At 40.0% G+C, this 14,708-nt stretch overlaps 1 protein-coding gene across 3 annotated transcripts in view; it reads right to left on the reverse strand.

Annotated features, from left to right (window-relative positions):
• Positions 1-482: 482 nt before the first annotated feature.
• Positions 483-14,708, reverse strand: part of BBS9 (Bardet-Biedl syndrome 9) — a 478,120-nt gene continuing 463,894 nt past the window's right edge. For all 3 annotated transcript variants that reach the window (XM_003279188.3, XM_003279191.3, XM_030796212.1), the window contains 2 exons: positions 1,138-1,248; positions 483-918 (listed from right to left, as the gene is read on the reverse strand). In XM_003279188.3, the coding sequence (XP_003279236.1) occupies positions 887-918; positions 1,138-1,248 (143 nt within the window). In that variant the 3' untranslated portion in view covers positions 483-886. The remainder of the gene's footprint in view (positions 919-1,137; positions 1,249-14,708) is intronic.

Consider the following 14,708-nt stretch of genomic DNA (forward strand, 5'->3'; position numbering starts at 1 on the left):
AACCATGAACAACTTTCCCCTTTGTACTGAGAGGCATTCCAAAACTGGCAAAGGCATTATTTTTATTTAAATAAATCAGTCTCACAACTGTAATTCAAACTTGAAATTGGCAAAGTTTCTTTCATTTCTTACACATAAAAACCTTAAATTTTAACTGTAATAAAGTGTGAATCCTTTAATAACCTGGATTTTTAAAAGGTGTCACCCAATGGGGTAATGAAAAGGGGATGCTAATGTACTAGCTTCCTTGAAAATATTTAAACATTTTCATACAACACTAGAACACTTCCCTTCTTCCACGTTTAGCTTAATAGAACAAATCATAAGAAAGTTTCATAGTGGTTCTTTTATTTATAAAATAATCGCATTCAGGTCTTACCAGAGAGTAGCAAAGTCTTCAATTCCTTTCATTTCCTTTGAAGAAATAATATAGAGCAATCACTCATAAATCCCTCTAATTATAAATAAAATCCAAGATATTGTTTGACAATGAGATGCTTTATTAAACTTCATACATTTACTATATAAGAACTCTGTGAAAAAATGGGGTATGAAATTATTTTGGATCTGAATCTTTGCATTATAAAATCTATCCCAAAACGATGTCATCTCACTGTATTCTGTGACCATTAGCACATGGATGACCAAAGGCAACTACTTCCTTTCCTAGCAAAACAAGACAAGTTTCAGCTGACTTCCCCATGGTGTTACAAGTCCTCCTAGTGAAGTAAAAAGTCCCAACCCCTCTTTCTATGCAGTGTCATCTCCGGGAAGGTAAGCTTTAGGAAGCACCTGTGCCAGCCCTATATCTGTGCTTGGCATGAGGTTCACACAGGTTCGGCCTTGAGACGGGGATGTTCCTCTCAACCAAACAACTCTACTTGAGTTATTCCGAGACTCCTTGGAGGGGTGAAACTTCTGGAAAAAAAGAGAGTAAGAGAGAAAGAGAGAGAAAAGGTCTGAATAGTGACAGGAATACACAAAGGATCAAATTCAGCTGCACCAGTGCAAAGGGGAAGAATGAAGAAATTGGAAAACAAGCAGCTTTGCGGAACGCTCTCTGGTATGATAAAAACTGACCGGATTGTCACTGCTTCCGACTTAACTAACGCTTGTGAAGGCCACCCATTCTCTTACCAGGCCTGGGTGTCTCTGCAGTGAGATGTCTGTGGTTGGTAAACAGTTCTGCAGAGTCTTGTTCTACTGATCTTTCTTCTAGGTCTGACTCTGGGATTGTAGTACAACCACCTAGTTGAAAAATACAAACAATGTTTTAAGCAATGTGTAAGAAAATCTGCCTCTCTACACAGCAATCATAGCTTAGGAACACACTGATCATAAAGATAATAAATGACGTGACAACAATCTTCAGGAGTGGCCTGAAAAGAATAACCTTAAATGTTTCTTTTTGGTGAGAATACTGGGAATGAGTTACTGCCCCTAAAGACATATTATACTGATTATGACTTGGCAACAGCAGCAACAGTATTGTCTTTAAATTTATCCTTTTTAAAGTCAGAAAGGATAAAACCTATAGCATATGTGATATCCAGAATATAAAGGCCCCTCAGCAGGAATTCTCTTTAATACCAGAGCATCAGAAACTATAAAAGAAGAAAAGCACGTGAACCATGAGGGAAAGAAGCCTTCCTTGAACAAAGAGAAAGGTTGCTGGTGTTCTGGGACGGTGGTTGTGGTGGTATTTCTCTGGAATTTGATTCTATTCCTGAATCCCAACACCTTACAGCACAGACACAAACACTTCATAATTCAACAGCAAAGTCATCAACTGCATTGTGGAAGCTTTCAATCCAAAGGTGACTTGAGGATGAGCTGGCACTGCTGTGCTTTTGAAGTACTGGGTATAACTCATTTGACTTTATCCACCAAAATCTTGTACGGGAAACTCACAATCATGAGAGAATTTCCTGACTACATCTGCAACTTGATTTGACTGATTTGCCATCATTTCCTGGAAATGTACTAACATGTTGTATACTGTACATGCTTTTTTCCAAAGCCATTCTTCTTGTTAATGAAGTGTGATTTCTTTTTCTGAGGCTTCTCACTCACAGAGTCCAAAGCCTCAGCTCTCAAGTTTGGTTTTATGCATGAGGGGGTTTATGAAGCTCACATCATTCTGAGGAAAGACAGGGTATCAGCAGCACTGATTTCAAAACCGTATCATTCAAATGAGAGGGAAGTGGCAAGATCCCAGGTTTGAAGGAAAACACACCTTACTATCCACGCCTCTGCATCAACTCTGAAACAGAAATCGATGCTGAGGGAAATGAGAGAAATGCATTTCCACACTCATAAAATAAGAATTAGAGCTATCCTCAGAGATTCCCTGAATAGAAAACATTAGAATTATCCATCAATGCAATGGAACTTGCCCAGCCATACCCGAAAATGACAAGGGCCTTACCCAGAAGGAGAACCCGGCTTATTTTTAATCTCTCCAAAGCCTGTAGATCACAGTAACAAGAACTATCATTATTGAGTACTTTCTAAGGGCTAGAAATCCTGCCCATATTATCTCATTTAATTCCTATACACTACACCATGAAATAGATATTATTATTATTATTCTCATTTTATAAGAAAACTGAGGTCTCATGAGATTCAGTAACTTGCCAATGTCACAGAACTCCAGTCTCATCACATGGTGGGGCTGAGACCTTTGGAGAGGCCCAAAAAGCCAGTTCTTTTCTTCTCCTTCTTTACACTCATCCAACTGAGTAAAAAGGCAAAGGGTATATGAGGTGGTGACAGGGGCTAGGGGGAGACCTGGAAGACTAATGACAGGGAAGAGCAGAAAGAAGGGATGTGCTCCCTGCTGAACAGAACCCTGAAAAAAAAAAGGCAGAAAAGTCACTTCTCCATCCCTGAGACAGAGGGAGGTGGGGGAGGCCAGGAATGCTGTACTCATGCAGCTGCTTTCACACATAAGACAACTTCAGGAGCAAGGAAGAGACGTCCCCCAGCCAACAAATGAGAGCGAGTTTGATGAGCAGTTAAGACAGCTGCCACGTGCTTGGGGAGAGGCAGGTCTCCACTGATAAAGTCATGTCCCTTTCATTCCAGCTGACTCAGTATTTTGACAAAACAGAAATAGAAGACTTCCTAGTTCTCTATCATGTGGGCTCAAAAGGAAAAACCAGTTGCTATAGATTACCAACAATGAATGTAATTTCTTCTCTTCTCTTTGCCCTACCCCGCATACAGAGACAGCAAGGTGCCCTGCCTTGGTGCTCTAACCCTCAGGTGCTGTAGTGGGCACGGATTGCATGCACCTCCTCAGACTCCACACCCACAGCAAGGGCTGACCAGCCACTTGCCCTGGGAATGCCACCCACCTTTCTTTTTCTTTCTTTCTTTCTTTTTTTTTTTTTTTTTTTTTGAGACAGAGTTTCGCTCTTGTTGCCCAGGCTGGAGTGCAATGGCATGAACTCGGCTCACCGCAACCTCCGTCTCCCAGGTTCAAGCGATTCTCCTGCCTCAGCCTTCCTGAGTAGCTGGGATTACAGGCATGCGCCACCATGCCCAGCTAATTTTGTATTTTTAGTAGAGATGGGGTTTCTCCATGTTGGTCAGGCTGGTCTCAGATGACCCAACCTCAGATGATCCGCTTGCTTCAGCCTCCCAAAGTGCTGGGATTACAGGCGTGAGCCACTGTGCCTGGCGCCACCCCACTTTCTTTGGATGCCTCCTATAGCCAGACTGCCCAACTGCACACCCAGAGTGTCTGCCACTTCCAGCTTGGGAAGAACAATGGTGGTGGGCTCTGGCATCCTGCCCAGCGGGTGCATCATAGGAAAAGAAAAGAAGCCGAAGCTGAGCAGAGAATTCCCCCTCTGCTCCCACCAACTAGGAATATGCTGGATGATTAGTTCTCTTCTGTAGGCCTCCAAAAAAAGGGCTGGGTGCTGTGTAGCTGCACCTGTTCAGCCTCTTCATGGCTCTTGGAAAGAGGCACTCCCAGGTGCAGGCAGCACCACTCTGCATGGCCTCATATATTCCCTTCGTTGCTGCCCTTTGTCCCCACCCTCCCTTCCCTGAGTTTGTGTTCTCAAACAGCCATCACTTTAATCCTTGCCCCAGGCTCTGTCCTCTTGAGAAAATCATTGATACTGGGAGTAGTTCTATAACAAAAAGTAGGTCTTCACAATGGAATTTTGAAGTTAGACTGGCCACCCATCTGAAAGCACTAGGGGCTCCATAGCTGGAGGTGAATGGGATGGTAATAGTCCCTGGTGTGCAATTACTTATGCTTTCACCCATGCTTAACTAGGATGATGTGCACGCAGAAGTCAAGACACTGGGAGATCAAGGGGCTGTGGCATGGAAACATGTAATTATAAGGATTTCAGATGCTCCTTCTGATGACTGCGTATCTTGCAAAAAGAAAATGGCAGCTCACGGGCTAATGGGGAATGGGAGGTAAGTCCACAAATTCGGAAGGCCTCTTTGGCCTTGCTCATGTAATGAGATCACACCAGCCAAACAGGAATCACCTGGGAGCCTGTCAGAAATGCAGAATCTCAGGTCCCATCCCACACCTACTGAATTGACATCTGCTAAGAAGCAACAGATGAGTATATCTGATACTTTTGCTAGGAAAAAAATATATATTTGTTAAAAATTTAAGGGGAAGCAACTAAAAGAATACAGATAAAATATAAAACTTCCAAACAAACTGAAACTCTCTAAGGTCATCCATGGAAATGAAGCCATGGACGCCAGATGAAGTACCGTTGGCTTAGAGTCCATCCCATAAAAGGAGAAGGGGAAGAAAAGCTGCAGCTGGAGGAAGTCATCCAAACACAATGGCAAGTGTGACACAAATGATCCCGCAGGCAAGGACAAGCAGAACTGCAGGCTCCTGGCCTGGAAATCAGGCAAGCCTCTCGCCTCAAGGAGGGCAGGGGACTTAAAATCCCATGGACCTACTGTGTGCTGAGCACTCTACCTTGCATTTTCAGTACAGTAACTCACTCCATCCTCAACGCTGTCACAAAGGGCTCAGTGCCCTCATTTCGCAAGGGTAAATGTATTGATAGTAATGTGTGCTTTTCTTCTACTGGCCCTTCCCCTGCCCCTTTTCCTACAATGTTACCCCAGGCCATTTTGCGCCTCCTTGCCTCCAGGGAAGTTTGTAATGGGGTCCCCATGAATAAAAGTAGCCTGGAAACACTTTTCTTTCCAGCTTTGGTTTTCCATAGCCAGGGCTCCCTGAAGAGACAGAACTGAGAGAGTAAGAGGCAGCTGGTACCTGGGTTGACTCAGAGGCAGTAGCCCACAGCCCAAGGTAACAAGACATCATCCAGAGATGGAGGCATGGGACACAGAAGGACTGGGCACCAGAAGCCCCAGCCTTAGCCACAGGGAGCCCTGGAGTTGACTCCACTGATGGCTCAGGCATTGAGGCTGTGGGTAGCTACTGTGTCCTCATTTTCTGAGCCCCATGTGTAAGCCTCCCTGGATGCAGTGGGGTGTGGCAAGGGTGGGCAACAATAACTGAGACTGAATTCCTTACCCTCATGCTATTAAAGAAAATATAAATTTTACATTTCTTGCATCTCTGACTTAGCTATGCAGAGTCGGGCCTGCTAGAAAGTTTCAATTTATTAAATAAAACCAAGAGATTATGTTATTTGCTAAGGCTTACACAAGTTTCTATAGCACTGCAACCCGGCTCTCTATAGTTTACAGTGATGCTTCTCAAAAAAAAAAAACTTGCTTTTCAAATTTCCAATCTATCTAAATGAATACTTTTGTAAAAGGTAATAGAAATGAACAAAAAGAACTAGTAGAAAAATTAAATGAATAAGACATCAGCTTTCACCTTTTAGAATTAGGTTCAACAGTTGTAAAAATGCCCTTTCAATTGCTACAAAAGTTTCTCAACACTTTGTGAATGTCAGGTAACAAAAAGTTTCCAGACAGATGCCAGTCTTCCGGCCATACTTTGAGTAGCACTAACTATAAGATATGATCTAACTTAATTAATGTGATATGTAGAATTAGGGTTAAAAATAATAATACAGCAAATTCCTATTTATCTAAGGTTCAAATACCAGCAAACTCCTCGTGGCAACAAAATGGGCTTTTGCAACTTGTGTTCGTTCTTTCCAGTCATACATCTAGTGACTAGATGTGGCAGCTCTCTCTCTAGTGGTCATAGTGTTCAGAACAATCTCTCTCTCCCACCAACGCAGGATGTCTAGGTTCCCCTCACCACTGCCAGGTGGAATATAATTAAGGGAATCTGGCATCTTGAGTCAGAACTCTAGATGCATTTCCACAATGGAATATTGCTGTTATATGTAATAGTTTTATTATCGAGCCCTATTACAATTAAGTTATTGCTTTAAAAACTTTTCTGGACTAATCTGGAAATCTAACTCATGTGAAATTATAAAATATGAAGCATATATAATGAATTTCGAACAATCAGCATAGAACCAACTGTTTATAAATTGGAGACTACACCAATGGATGTTAAAAAGAATGTCTTTGAGGCACTTTGTTATGGGGCCTATGACTGAACTGCTGACAATCAAATTATGTATATGGCCCTTTGTGTTAATTAAACCTTGCTGTAAAAATTTGACTTTTCCACATTGATAACATATTCATACATATAGCAATCATTAGCCAGCCAAAAATTTATTTAAGTAGAAAATCTCACTTAAAATTTTGAACAAATAGGAGTTTGCCCTATATTTATAAAGATAACACAACTCTAGGATTTTTAGGTATTTCAAGCTATCCTTTAGCCTGTTTCCACATTCAAAAGCAAATTATAAAATGGCTGCACTTCCTCCTCAAAAAGTAGAATATATTTTATCAGCAGGTGAATTACAGTAAGATATTTCTATCCATTGTCAGAAAAACAAACAAAAACCAACAACAAAAGGAGCTTAGGCCCTCTCTGCAGCTTGCTATTGTAGAGTTAACTGGAAGAGGTAGAGTTCGAAGATTAAGATAGGAAGTGAAGCAGAAGCAAATGTGACTGTCATCTAGAATACCGGAGATCAAAATTGGAATGCAAGGTAAGCAGTGGTATGCTGGTAAATGTGGAATAGCTGGCTTTCCAGGAAAAAAGAGGAAAGCCCCAATCTATAGTGTTCACTCATCTCTGCGGGATGAATACTCCCACTATGGCCAATTTCAAATAACCAAAGCGACATCACCAAATGTACAGCTTGGCAGAGATGTGTAGTAGCACACTATTCTCTAGTATTTTCACCATACAGATTCCATAGACGTAAATAACCTCAAGGGAATACAGAATAGTAAAACATAGTAAAATAATTAGGAAGAGTTTTGAGTTTGTATTATCTTTGTTTTTAATATGATTTATTTCATTGTAAGTTTATACAATTTTTAATAATGCCTATATATTTAACAATTGACTCACAAAATTTCTAAAAATTCAGCAATTGGTTCTCACTAGCTAGTGCAAGCCAGTTCTAGCACTGACAGTGGGGATGGTATTTGGAGGTTAAGGTTATGCTTTGAAGTCTGGATTCATGGCTCCGCATTTATTAGTTAAGTGACCTTCTTGAGCAAGTTATTTCACTAAAATCTGTCTCAGTTTCCGCATCTTCTAAGAGACTAACGTAGCCGTGCTTCATAGGGGAGAGAGATGAATGTGCATAGTGCCTGGCACATTGAAACACAACTGAAGTCCTGACTATTTTCAGGCCAAAGTCAGGAACACCAAAAGAAGAGTAGGATAAACAGGTCAAGATAAAGTCCCTAAGGTGGGGGTTTGGCAGGGTAGGTTTCAAACAAACTGATATATCCCTGGGGCCAAAGACAGCTGCCAGCAAAGAGAAAAGTGCCTGAAAACCTTAACCAGATGGCCACCTAGGGAGTTGGCTAATCTATTTTACTCAAGCCCTGCCTAATATCTCTCCTGCTACTTGATCTGCTGGGTTCCAATATTTGATTCTACTCCAGGTGAATCGGGCCTCTTAGCTAGCTTGCCTCAAAACCTACTTTGTAATTCAAATAGCCTAAACCAGGGGGTTGGCCAGATAGTTAATATTTTTTAGGCTCTATGGGCCATCTGGTCTCTGGTCTCTGGTACCACTATTCCATTTTGCCGTCATAGTGCAAAAGCAGCCATAGTCAATACATAAATGTGAATGAGCACTGGCTGTGTTCCAATAAAACTTTATTTACTAAAACAGGTGTTGGGCCAGGTTTGGCCTGTGGGCCATAAGTAGTTTGGCAACCCTGGCCTAATCTAAGGCTCATGGAAAGCTTCTCTACATACAGTATCGTAATTTTCAAACTTCCTAGAGGCATTTAACACTGCCAGATGTCTTATCTTACAGTATTACTACCAGAATATCCTATGGTGTTATTATCATAAGTTTAAAAGCATAGTTTTTGCCCAACTGTGACAAATGTTCTTTCTTGTTGGATAATGGTAAAAAATTTTTTCGCTAATAGATTTTACTTTTTAGAATAGTTTCAGATGTGCAGAAAAATTTATCAGATAGTACAGAGAATTCCTATATATCCTCTGCATAGCTTCCCCTATTAATATCTTTCATTAGTGTGGTACATGTGTTACAACTAATGAACCAATATTGATACATTACTATTAACTAAAGTCCATAGTTTATTCAGATTTTTTCATTTTTACTTAATGTCCTTTGTCTTTTTCAGGATGCTATCCAGAATACTTCATAACATTCATTGTCATGTCTCCTTTGGCTCTTCTTGGTTGTGATAATTTCTCAGACTTTGTTTTCGATAGCCTTGACAGTTTGAGGAGTACTGGTCAGGTATATTGCATGATACTTTTCTATTGGAATTTGTCTGATGTCCTTCTTATGATTACACTGGGGAAATTTTTTTAAATAAGGTTTTTTCCCATAAACTCTTAGAGTTTCCAATATCTTACAATTGTCTCCAGGAGTTTCTCTTTTCCTCTATCAAAAGTGAAGCCAAGTGGGCAGTGAACAGAGAGGCCCCCGAAGGAGAGAAGGCAAAGAACAAGGCTTAAGTCTTGGACGGTGGAGTTCAAGTTATCACAATTGTGGACCAAGCTGCAGCTAGCTGTAGGGCTCAAGGCAGATCATCAGTTGCCCCATCTTTAAAGAGGGGTTGATGCTGAGGCCGACTGTGAGCATGCCATGAGGGATGTAAACCTAGCATCACGCTCAGCACACCGTGCATTTTATCACCTCCTGCCTTCTATTTTTTTTGTATACATGCACTTTCTGCACCATCTTTTTGTGAAATCAAAGAATTGTAGCTTTAGGTTTAATCACTTTCGTGTAGTAGATATCAAGACAGAGGCTCAGAGAGGGGAACTGATGCCGCAAATGTCCCAGAGCTAGGCAGGTTCCCCTCCTTCCTATCGCACTAGGGCTTTCTCAATAACACATTTTTTTTTTCCAGAAGATCTTAATGGATTTGCTTGTCAGTTGGCTGTCCCAACTAGTCCTTCCTTTCAATGATACAGAAAATCCAGAGGGCTGGCAAGCTGTTCTGTGGGTATATTTGAAGACTTTGCTGGTTTATTTTCTCTCAATAGTGACCTTTGTAATAAACTGGGTATTGGATGAGAGTGTCCCACTCCTTCATAGAGGAGAAAATCTTTTCTTCTTTTTTCTTCATGTATTTAAGAGGAATCAGACAAGTAGACACATTTAGAGAATCACAAATGACCACAGACCTTGTTCTGACTTGCCAAAGAATCTTCTGTTTGCATGACCTGAATTGCCACTAGGAATTAAAAACAGCAGAAACCTCCAAAATATACACCAGTGACATTTTTCTTTCGATCAAGATTTATTTGATGCATAAAGTGTTTTTTTGAGATTTCATTTCAATGGTTTATAATTCATGTGCAGTGTGAGGAATGGGTCCTTTGAAAAGAATATCACACTATCTTAAATATGAAGCTTCCCTCAGACTCAGAGATTCTATAAATATATTCATTTGGAGAAATTTTACTCTGTGTGTGTGTGTCTGTGTGTGTGTGTGTGTGACAGAGAGAGAGAGAGAGATGATTCATATATATGCACATAGGTACATAGACATGCATAAATTTTCTGATAATTCTCTACTCTGTTAGTTTTTCCAGTTGTTTCAAATATTTTTTTCTAGCCCAAGAAGAATGTAAGCTATAAAAAGCCAGGCATCTGCTGTATGCTTGTGTAGCAACACTGGCTGAGTATTTAGAAACTTTTTGGCAAAATGGAAGAATAGAAGGAAGGGGGATGGGCAGGAGAGAGGGAGACAGGATGAAAAGCAAAGGGGAGGAGAAAGAATGGATCATAACATATTTTATCTTTCTGTGTATGCACTTCTACACAAGACATTAGAGGTGATTTACAAAAGGTGTAAATGACAAAATAGTATATCATACAAAATATATTAGCAGTTAGAAGAATGTAAACCAGAATAGGAGGTATAGCGAGGAAGAATCATGGATAAACACAGACAAGGACTTACTCAAGGGCTACAATGGAGACAAAATGCAAAAAGTTATGAAGAAAAAGTGGGACTGCACTTCCTCTGATCCATCCTCCATGACCTCTCTTCTTCCACACTGGACTTCAGACTAAAGGGCTCAGTCCTCACTTGGACTTAACTTTTCCTCAAGAGCACCCAATTGGTAAAGCTATGATGGTGGGTATTTTTTTGACTAATTATATATATATATAAAATTATATATATCAATAGTCACACACACACACATATCAATGTGTGTGTGTGTGTAGTTGTTTCTGTTCTGTGCTCAGGGGCCATCTTGGAAAGCCAACATTTCTGTGAAATTGTTGATTTTTTTTTAATTTTTATTTTACTTTAAGTTCCAGGATACAAGTGCAGAATATGCAGGTTTGTTACAAAGGTATATGTGTGCCATGGTGGTCTGCTGTACCTATCAACCTGCCATCTAGGTTTTAAGCTCCACGTGCATTAGCTATTTGTCCTAATGCTCTCCCTCCCCTTGCCTCCAACCCCATGACTGGCCCCAGTGTGTGTTGTTCCCCTCCTTGTGTCCATGTGTTCTCACTGTTCAACTCCCACTTATGAGTGAGAATATGTGGTGTTTGGTTTTCTGTTCCTGTGTTAGTTTCCTGAGGATGATGGCTTCCAGCTTCATCTATGTCCCTGCAAAGGACATGATCTCATTCATTTTTATAGCTGCATAGTATTCCATGGTGTATATGTACCACATTTTCTTTATCCAGGTTATCATTGATGGGCTTTGGGTTGGTTTCATGTCTTTGCTATTGTAAATAGTGCTGCAATAAATATATGTGTGCGTATGCCTTTACAGTGGAATGATTTATATTCCTTTGGGTATATACCAAGTAATGAGATTTCTGGGTCAAATGGTATTTGTGGTTCTAGATCCTTAAGGAATCGCCACACTGTCTTCCACAAAGGTTGAACTCATTTACATTCCCACCAACAATGTAAAAGCGTTCCTATTTCTCCACAGCCTCACCAGCATCTATTGTCTCCTGACTTTTTAATAATTGCCATTCTGACTGGTGTAAGATGGTATCTCTTTGTGGTTTTGATTTGCATTTCTCTAATGATCAGTGATGTTGAGCTTTTTTTTTCATGTTTGTTGGCTGCATAAATGTCTTCTTTTGAGAAGTGTCTGTATCCTTTGCCCACTTTTTGATGGGGTTGTTTTTTTTCTTATAAATTTAAGTTCCTTGTGGATTCTGGATATTAGACCTTTGTCAGATGGGTAGATTGCAAAAATTTTCTCCTATTCTGCATAGTGCCTGTCACTCTGATGATAGTTTCTTTTGCTGCGCAGAAGCTCTTTAGTTTAATTAAATCCCATTTGTCAATTTTGGCTTTTGTTGCAATTGCTTTTGGCGGTTTTGTCATGAAGTCTTTACCCATGCCTATGTCGTGAATGCTATTGCCTAGGCTTTCTTCTAGGACTTTTATGGTTTTGGTTTTTACATTTAAGTCTTTAATCCATCTTGAGTTAATTTTTATATAAGGTCTAAGGAAGGGGTCCAGTTTCAGTTTTCTTCGTATGGCTAGCCAGTTTTCCCAGCACCATTTATTAAATAGGAAATCCTTTCCCCATTGCTTGTTTTTGTCAGGTTTGTCCAAGACGAAATGGTTGTAGATGTGTGGTCTTATGAAATTGGGTTTTCAAAGGCACTCACTGAGCAGACATTTTCCAGAATAACATATATATAGGAGATTGTTAATAAATACAACAGGCATGGACCTCATCAAAGCACATCTTGGAAATAAAGCCCTTGGGAATGGAACATTTTGCTTACTGTGCTCTTAACACAGCATGGTGAATCAGGTTGACACCATTCAATGCTGCTGCTGCTCTCTAGGTAAGACTGGAGGACTTATGTCCATTTCTCTCTCATCTCCATTTCTACTCTACTCTTCACTGTGTTGTCATGTAGAGGCAAAACTCCCTTAACCAGGTATAATTTTACAGTTTCAAACTCAGCAAAGCAGCAGAAGAAAATGCCTTTCTATATAGTCTTAGGTTTCCAGTGCCAACATATGATATTGTTTTCTACGTTCCTTGTAAATCCATCCCATGACTTTTCTTTCTCCCTGTTTTTGCAGAAACAATGCTGACCACATTGACAGAGACAACAGTGTTTAGCTGCAGAGGGGCAGGTGAAGGTCATTGTAGTATGTGCCCAATAGGATGCCCCGTGAAATGTATGGAGCTCAGTTCTGCTGCCTAATAACCAACTTTGATCCCCACAACATGGTGGGAACTGAAAGTGTGTTTAAGACTATGCATGTACCCATGTTTGAAAATATTTCCATTTCACACCTCACAGCAGAGACAAAGTGTGTGAATAAAAGGGAGTCTAATACATTTTAAGAGGTCCAGCATGTGTCTCAAGAAGTTTTAAAATCCCCGTAAAGGCTGAATACTAAGTCCCTTAGTGTATAAGGGCTCCAGTCAGAGAGTTGGGATTTAAGAGAGCAGGGTGCTGCTGGTATTAAGATGTTTCCACAACTTGAATAATGATAGGTGTCCAAGTACTCTTTTAGCTGGATTGCGGGTTAGAATTCAGGCTCACTTGGTGGTGAGAATAAAGAAATTATAGAAACATAGCCATTTTCATCCATTGATAATTACGTAAACAGAATGTACTAAGCAGAAAAAGTTCTATTTACAAAAAAGCAAGCACAGTCCATAAATCCTACAGATTGGAATGGATCCAGGTTAAGAATTTCTCCAGATGTCAGTCTGAAAACAGGGCTTCATAAAGTGAATTCCCCAATTAATTGTTGGCAAGAGCGGTCTCTACACTATGTTGGTGCATTGCGATCCCCTACCATATGTAGGTGAATTGCTGTCTGGCCCTATCGATCGTTAATCAGTTATGATACAACAAAACTCAGAGAAAAGCAGCTTGGGTCAGCACAAATTCTTCTGATATGGCGAGAAGGTACTGTAAAATTACTGCTCAGGAACTCGGAGCTCTGTTCACTGAAGGAAATGAGAACTCTTCTATTTATTTGCATTACATCTGTTTTTCTAACACATTTAGTTCTTAACCTAGAGCACTAGGACAGACACACATCCAGTAAGAACATAAACATGGAACCTAAAAAAACAAAACAAAACAAAAAAAACCTCTACTCACTATTTTGTTAAAGTCTTCAATCACAATGTTTTTACACATGTTAACAAGGCCATTAAATTCTCCAAACAGGAATACAAAAGTATTGCCCAGCCATTGTGAGAAGGTGGGGAGGAAAAGAAAGTTAATATTTGCTTTTCCTTGCCATTTGATCAATGTCTGGAACACTCTGCAATGAAATGTAAGATCTACTGTCTTTCAACTAACTCTTCACTATACAGTACAATGTTTTCTAGTTCGAAAAGAAGGTATTTGTGATTTTTTAATTTCCATTTTGTTTCTAAATCCTAAAGAAGTCCAATGTATAATTGGAAAGAGACATAATTTTAAGATATTTCCATTTCAAATACTTTCCTTTTCTAACTCCCTCTTCAGAGACCAATACTCTCTCAAAAGTACACATGCACAAATAAAACATTACAGCTACAGTTGAGAAAGAAAGGAAGCCAATGGTTCTGCAATAATAATTTCTCAAAAAAAATGAAATGAAATGAAATAGTAAGAGCATAACTCCCCTTTGCCTGGACACCACATAATAAGAGAGCTATTCTTCACAGCTTTCCCTCTTGCATCAAGTGGCTAGTCATTCCCCAATGATCCTGGCAACATTTCTTCAACTTGAGTTTCTTTCCACATCCCAATTAAAAGCCATGATCTTGACCAAATTGTGTTGTTTTTAATAATGACAGAGTCTAGGTGGTGATTAGGAAACTGAGAGTCCAGCTGGGTCACTGGCTTGGAAACAGGTTGAGAGAAGAGAGAAAAGAACACAACAGCTCCGGAGTGTGCCTGTTTTATCATATCCTTCCACATAGGACAAGGAAACTGAAGAAACACTCAGGACTCATTCCCAGGCAACTCTACTATCTAGCGATATATTTGTTTAACAGCCCATTAAACAATGTCATATTTTAAGGAAAAGAGAAATATACACAGAGTGGCAAACTAAACCATTGATCATAGAAACGGACACTCTGAAAGGGGACATGACATGGCAAGTATCATGTATCTTGAGCAAAGTCAAAGTCTGGGTCTTCATTCCCTTTCCTTTCAATGCAGAAAATATGG

This window comes from Nomascus leucogenys, chromosome 17 (genome assembly GCF_006542625.1).
Source record: "Nomascus leucogenys isolate Asia chromosome 17, Asia_NLE_v1, whole genome shotgun sequence".
Classification (NCBI taxonomy): Eukaryota; Metazoa; Chordata; class Mammalia; order Primates; family Hylobatidae; genus Nomascus; species Nomascus leucogenys.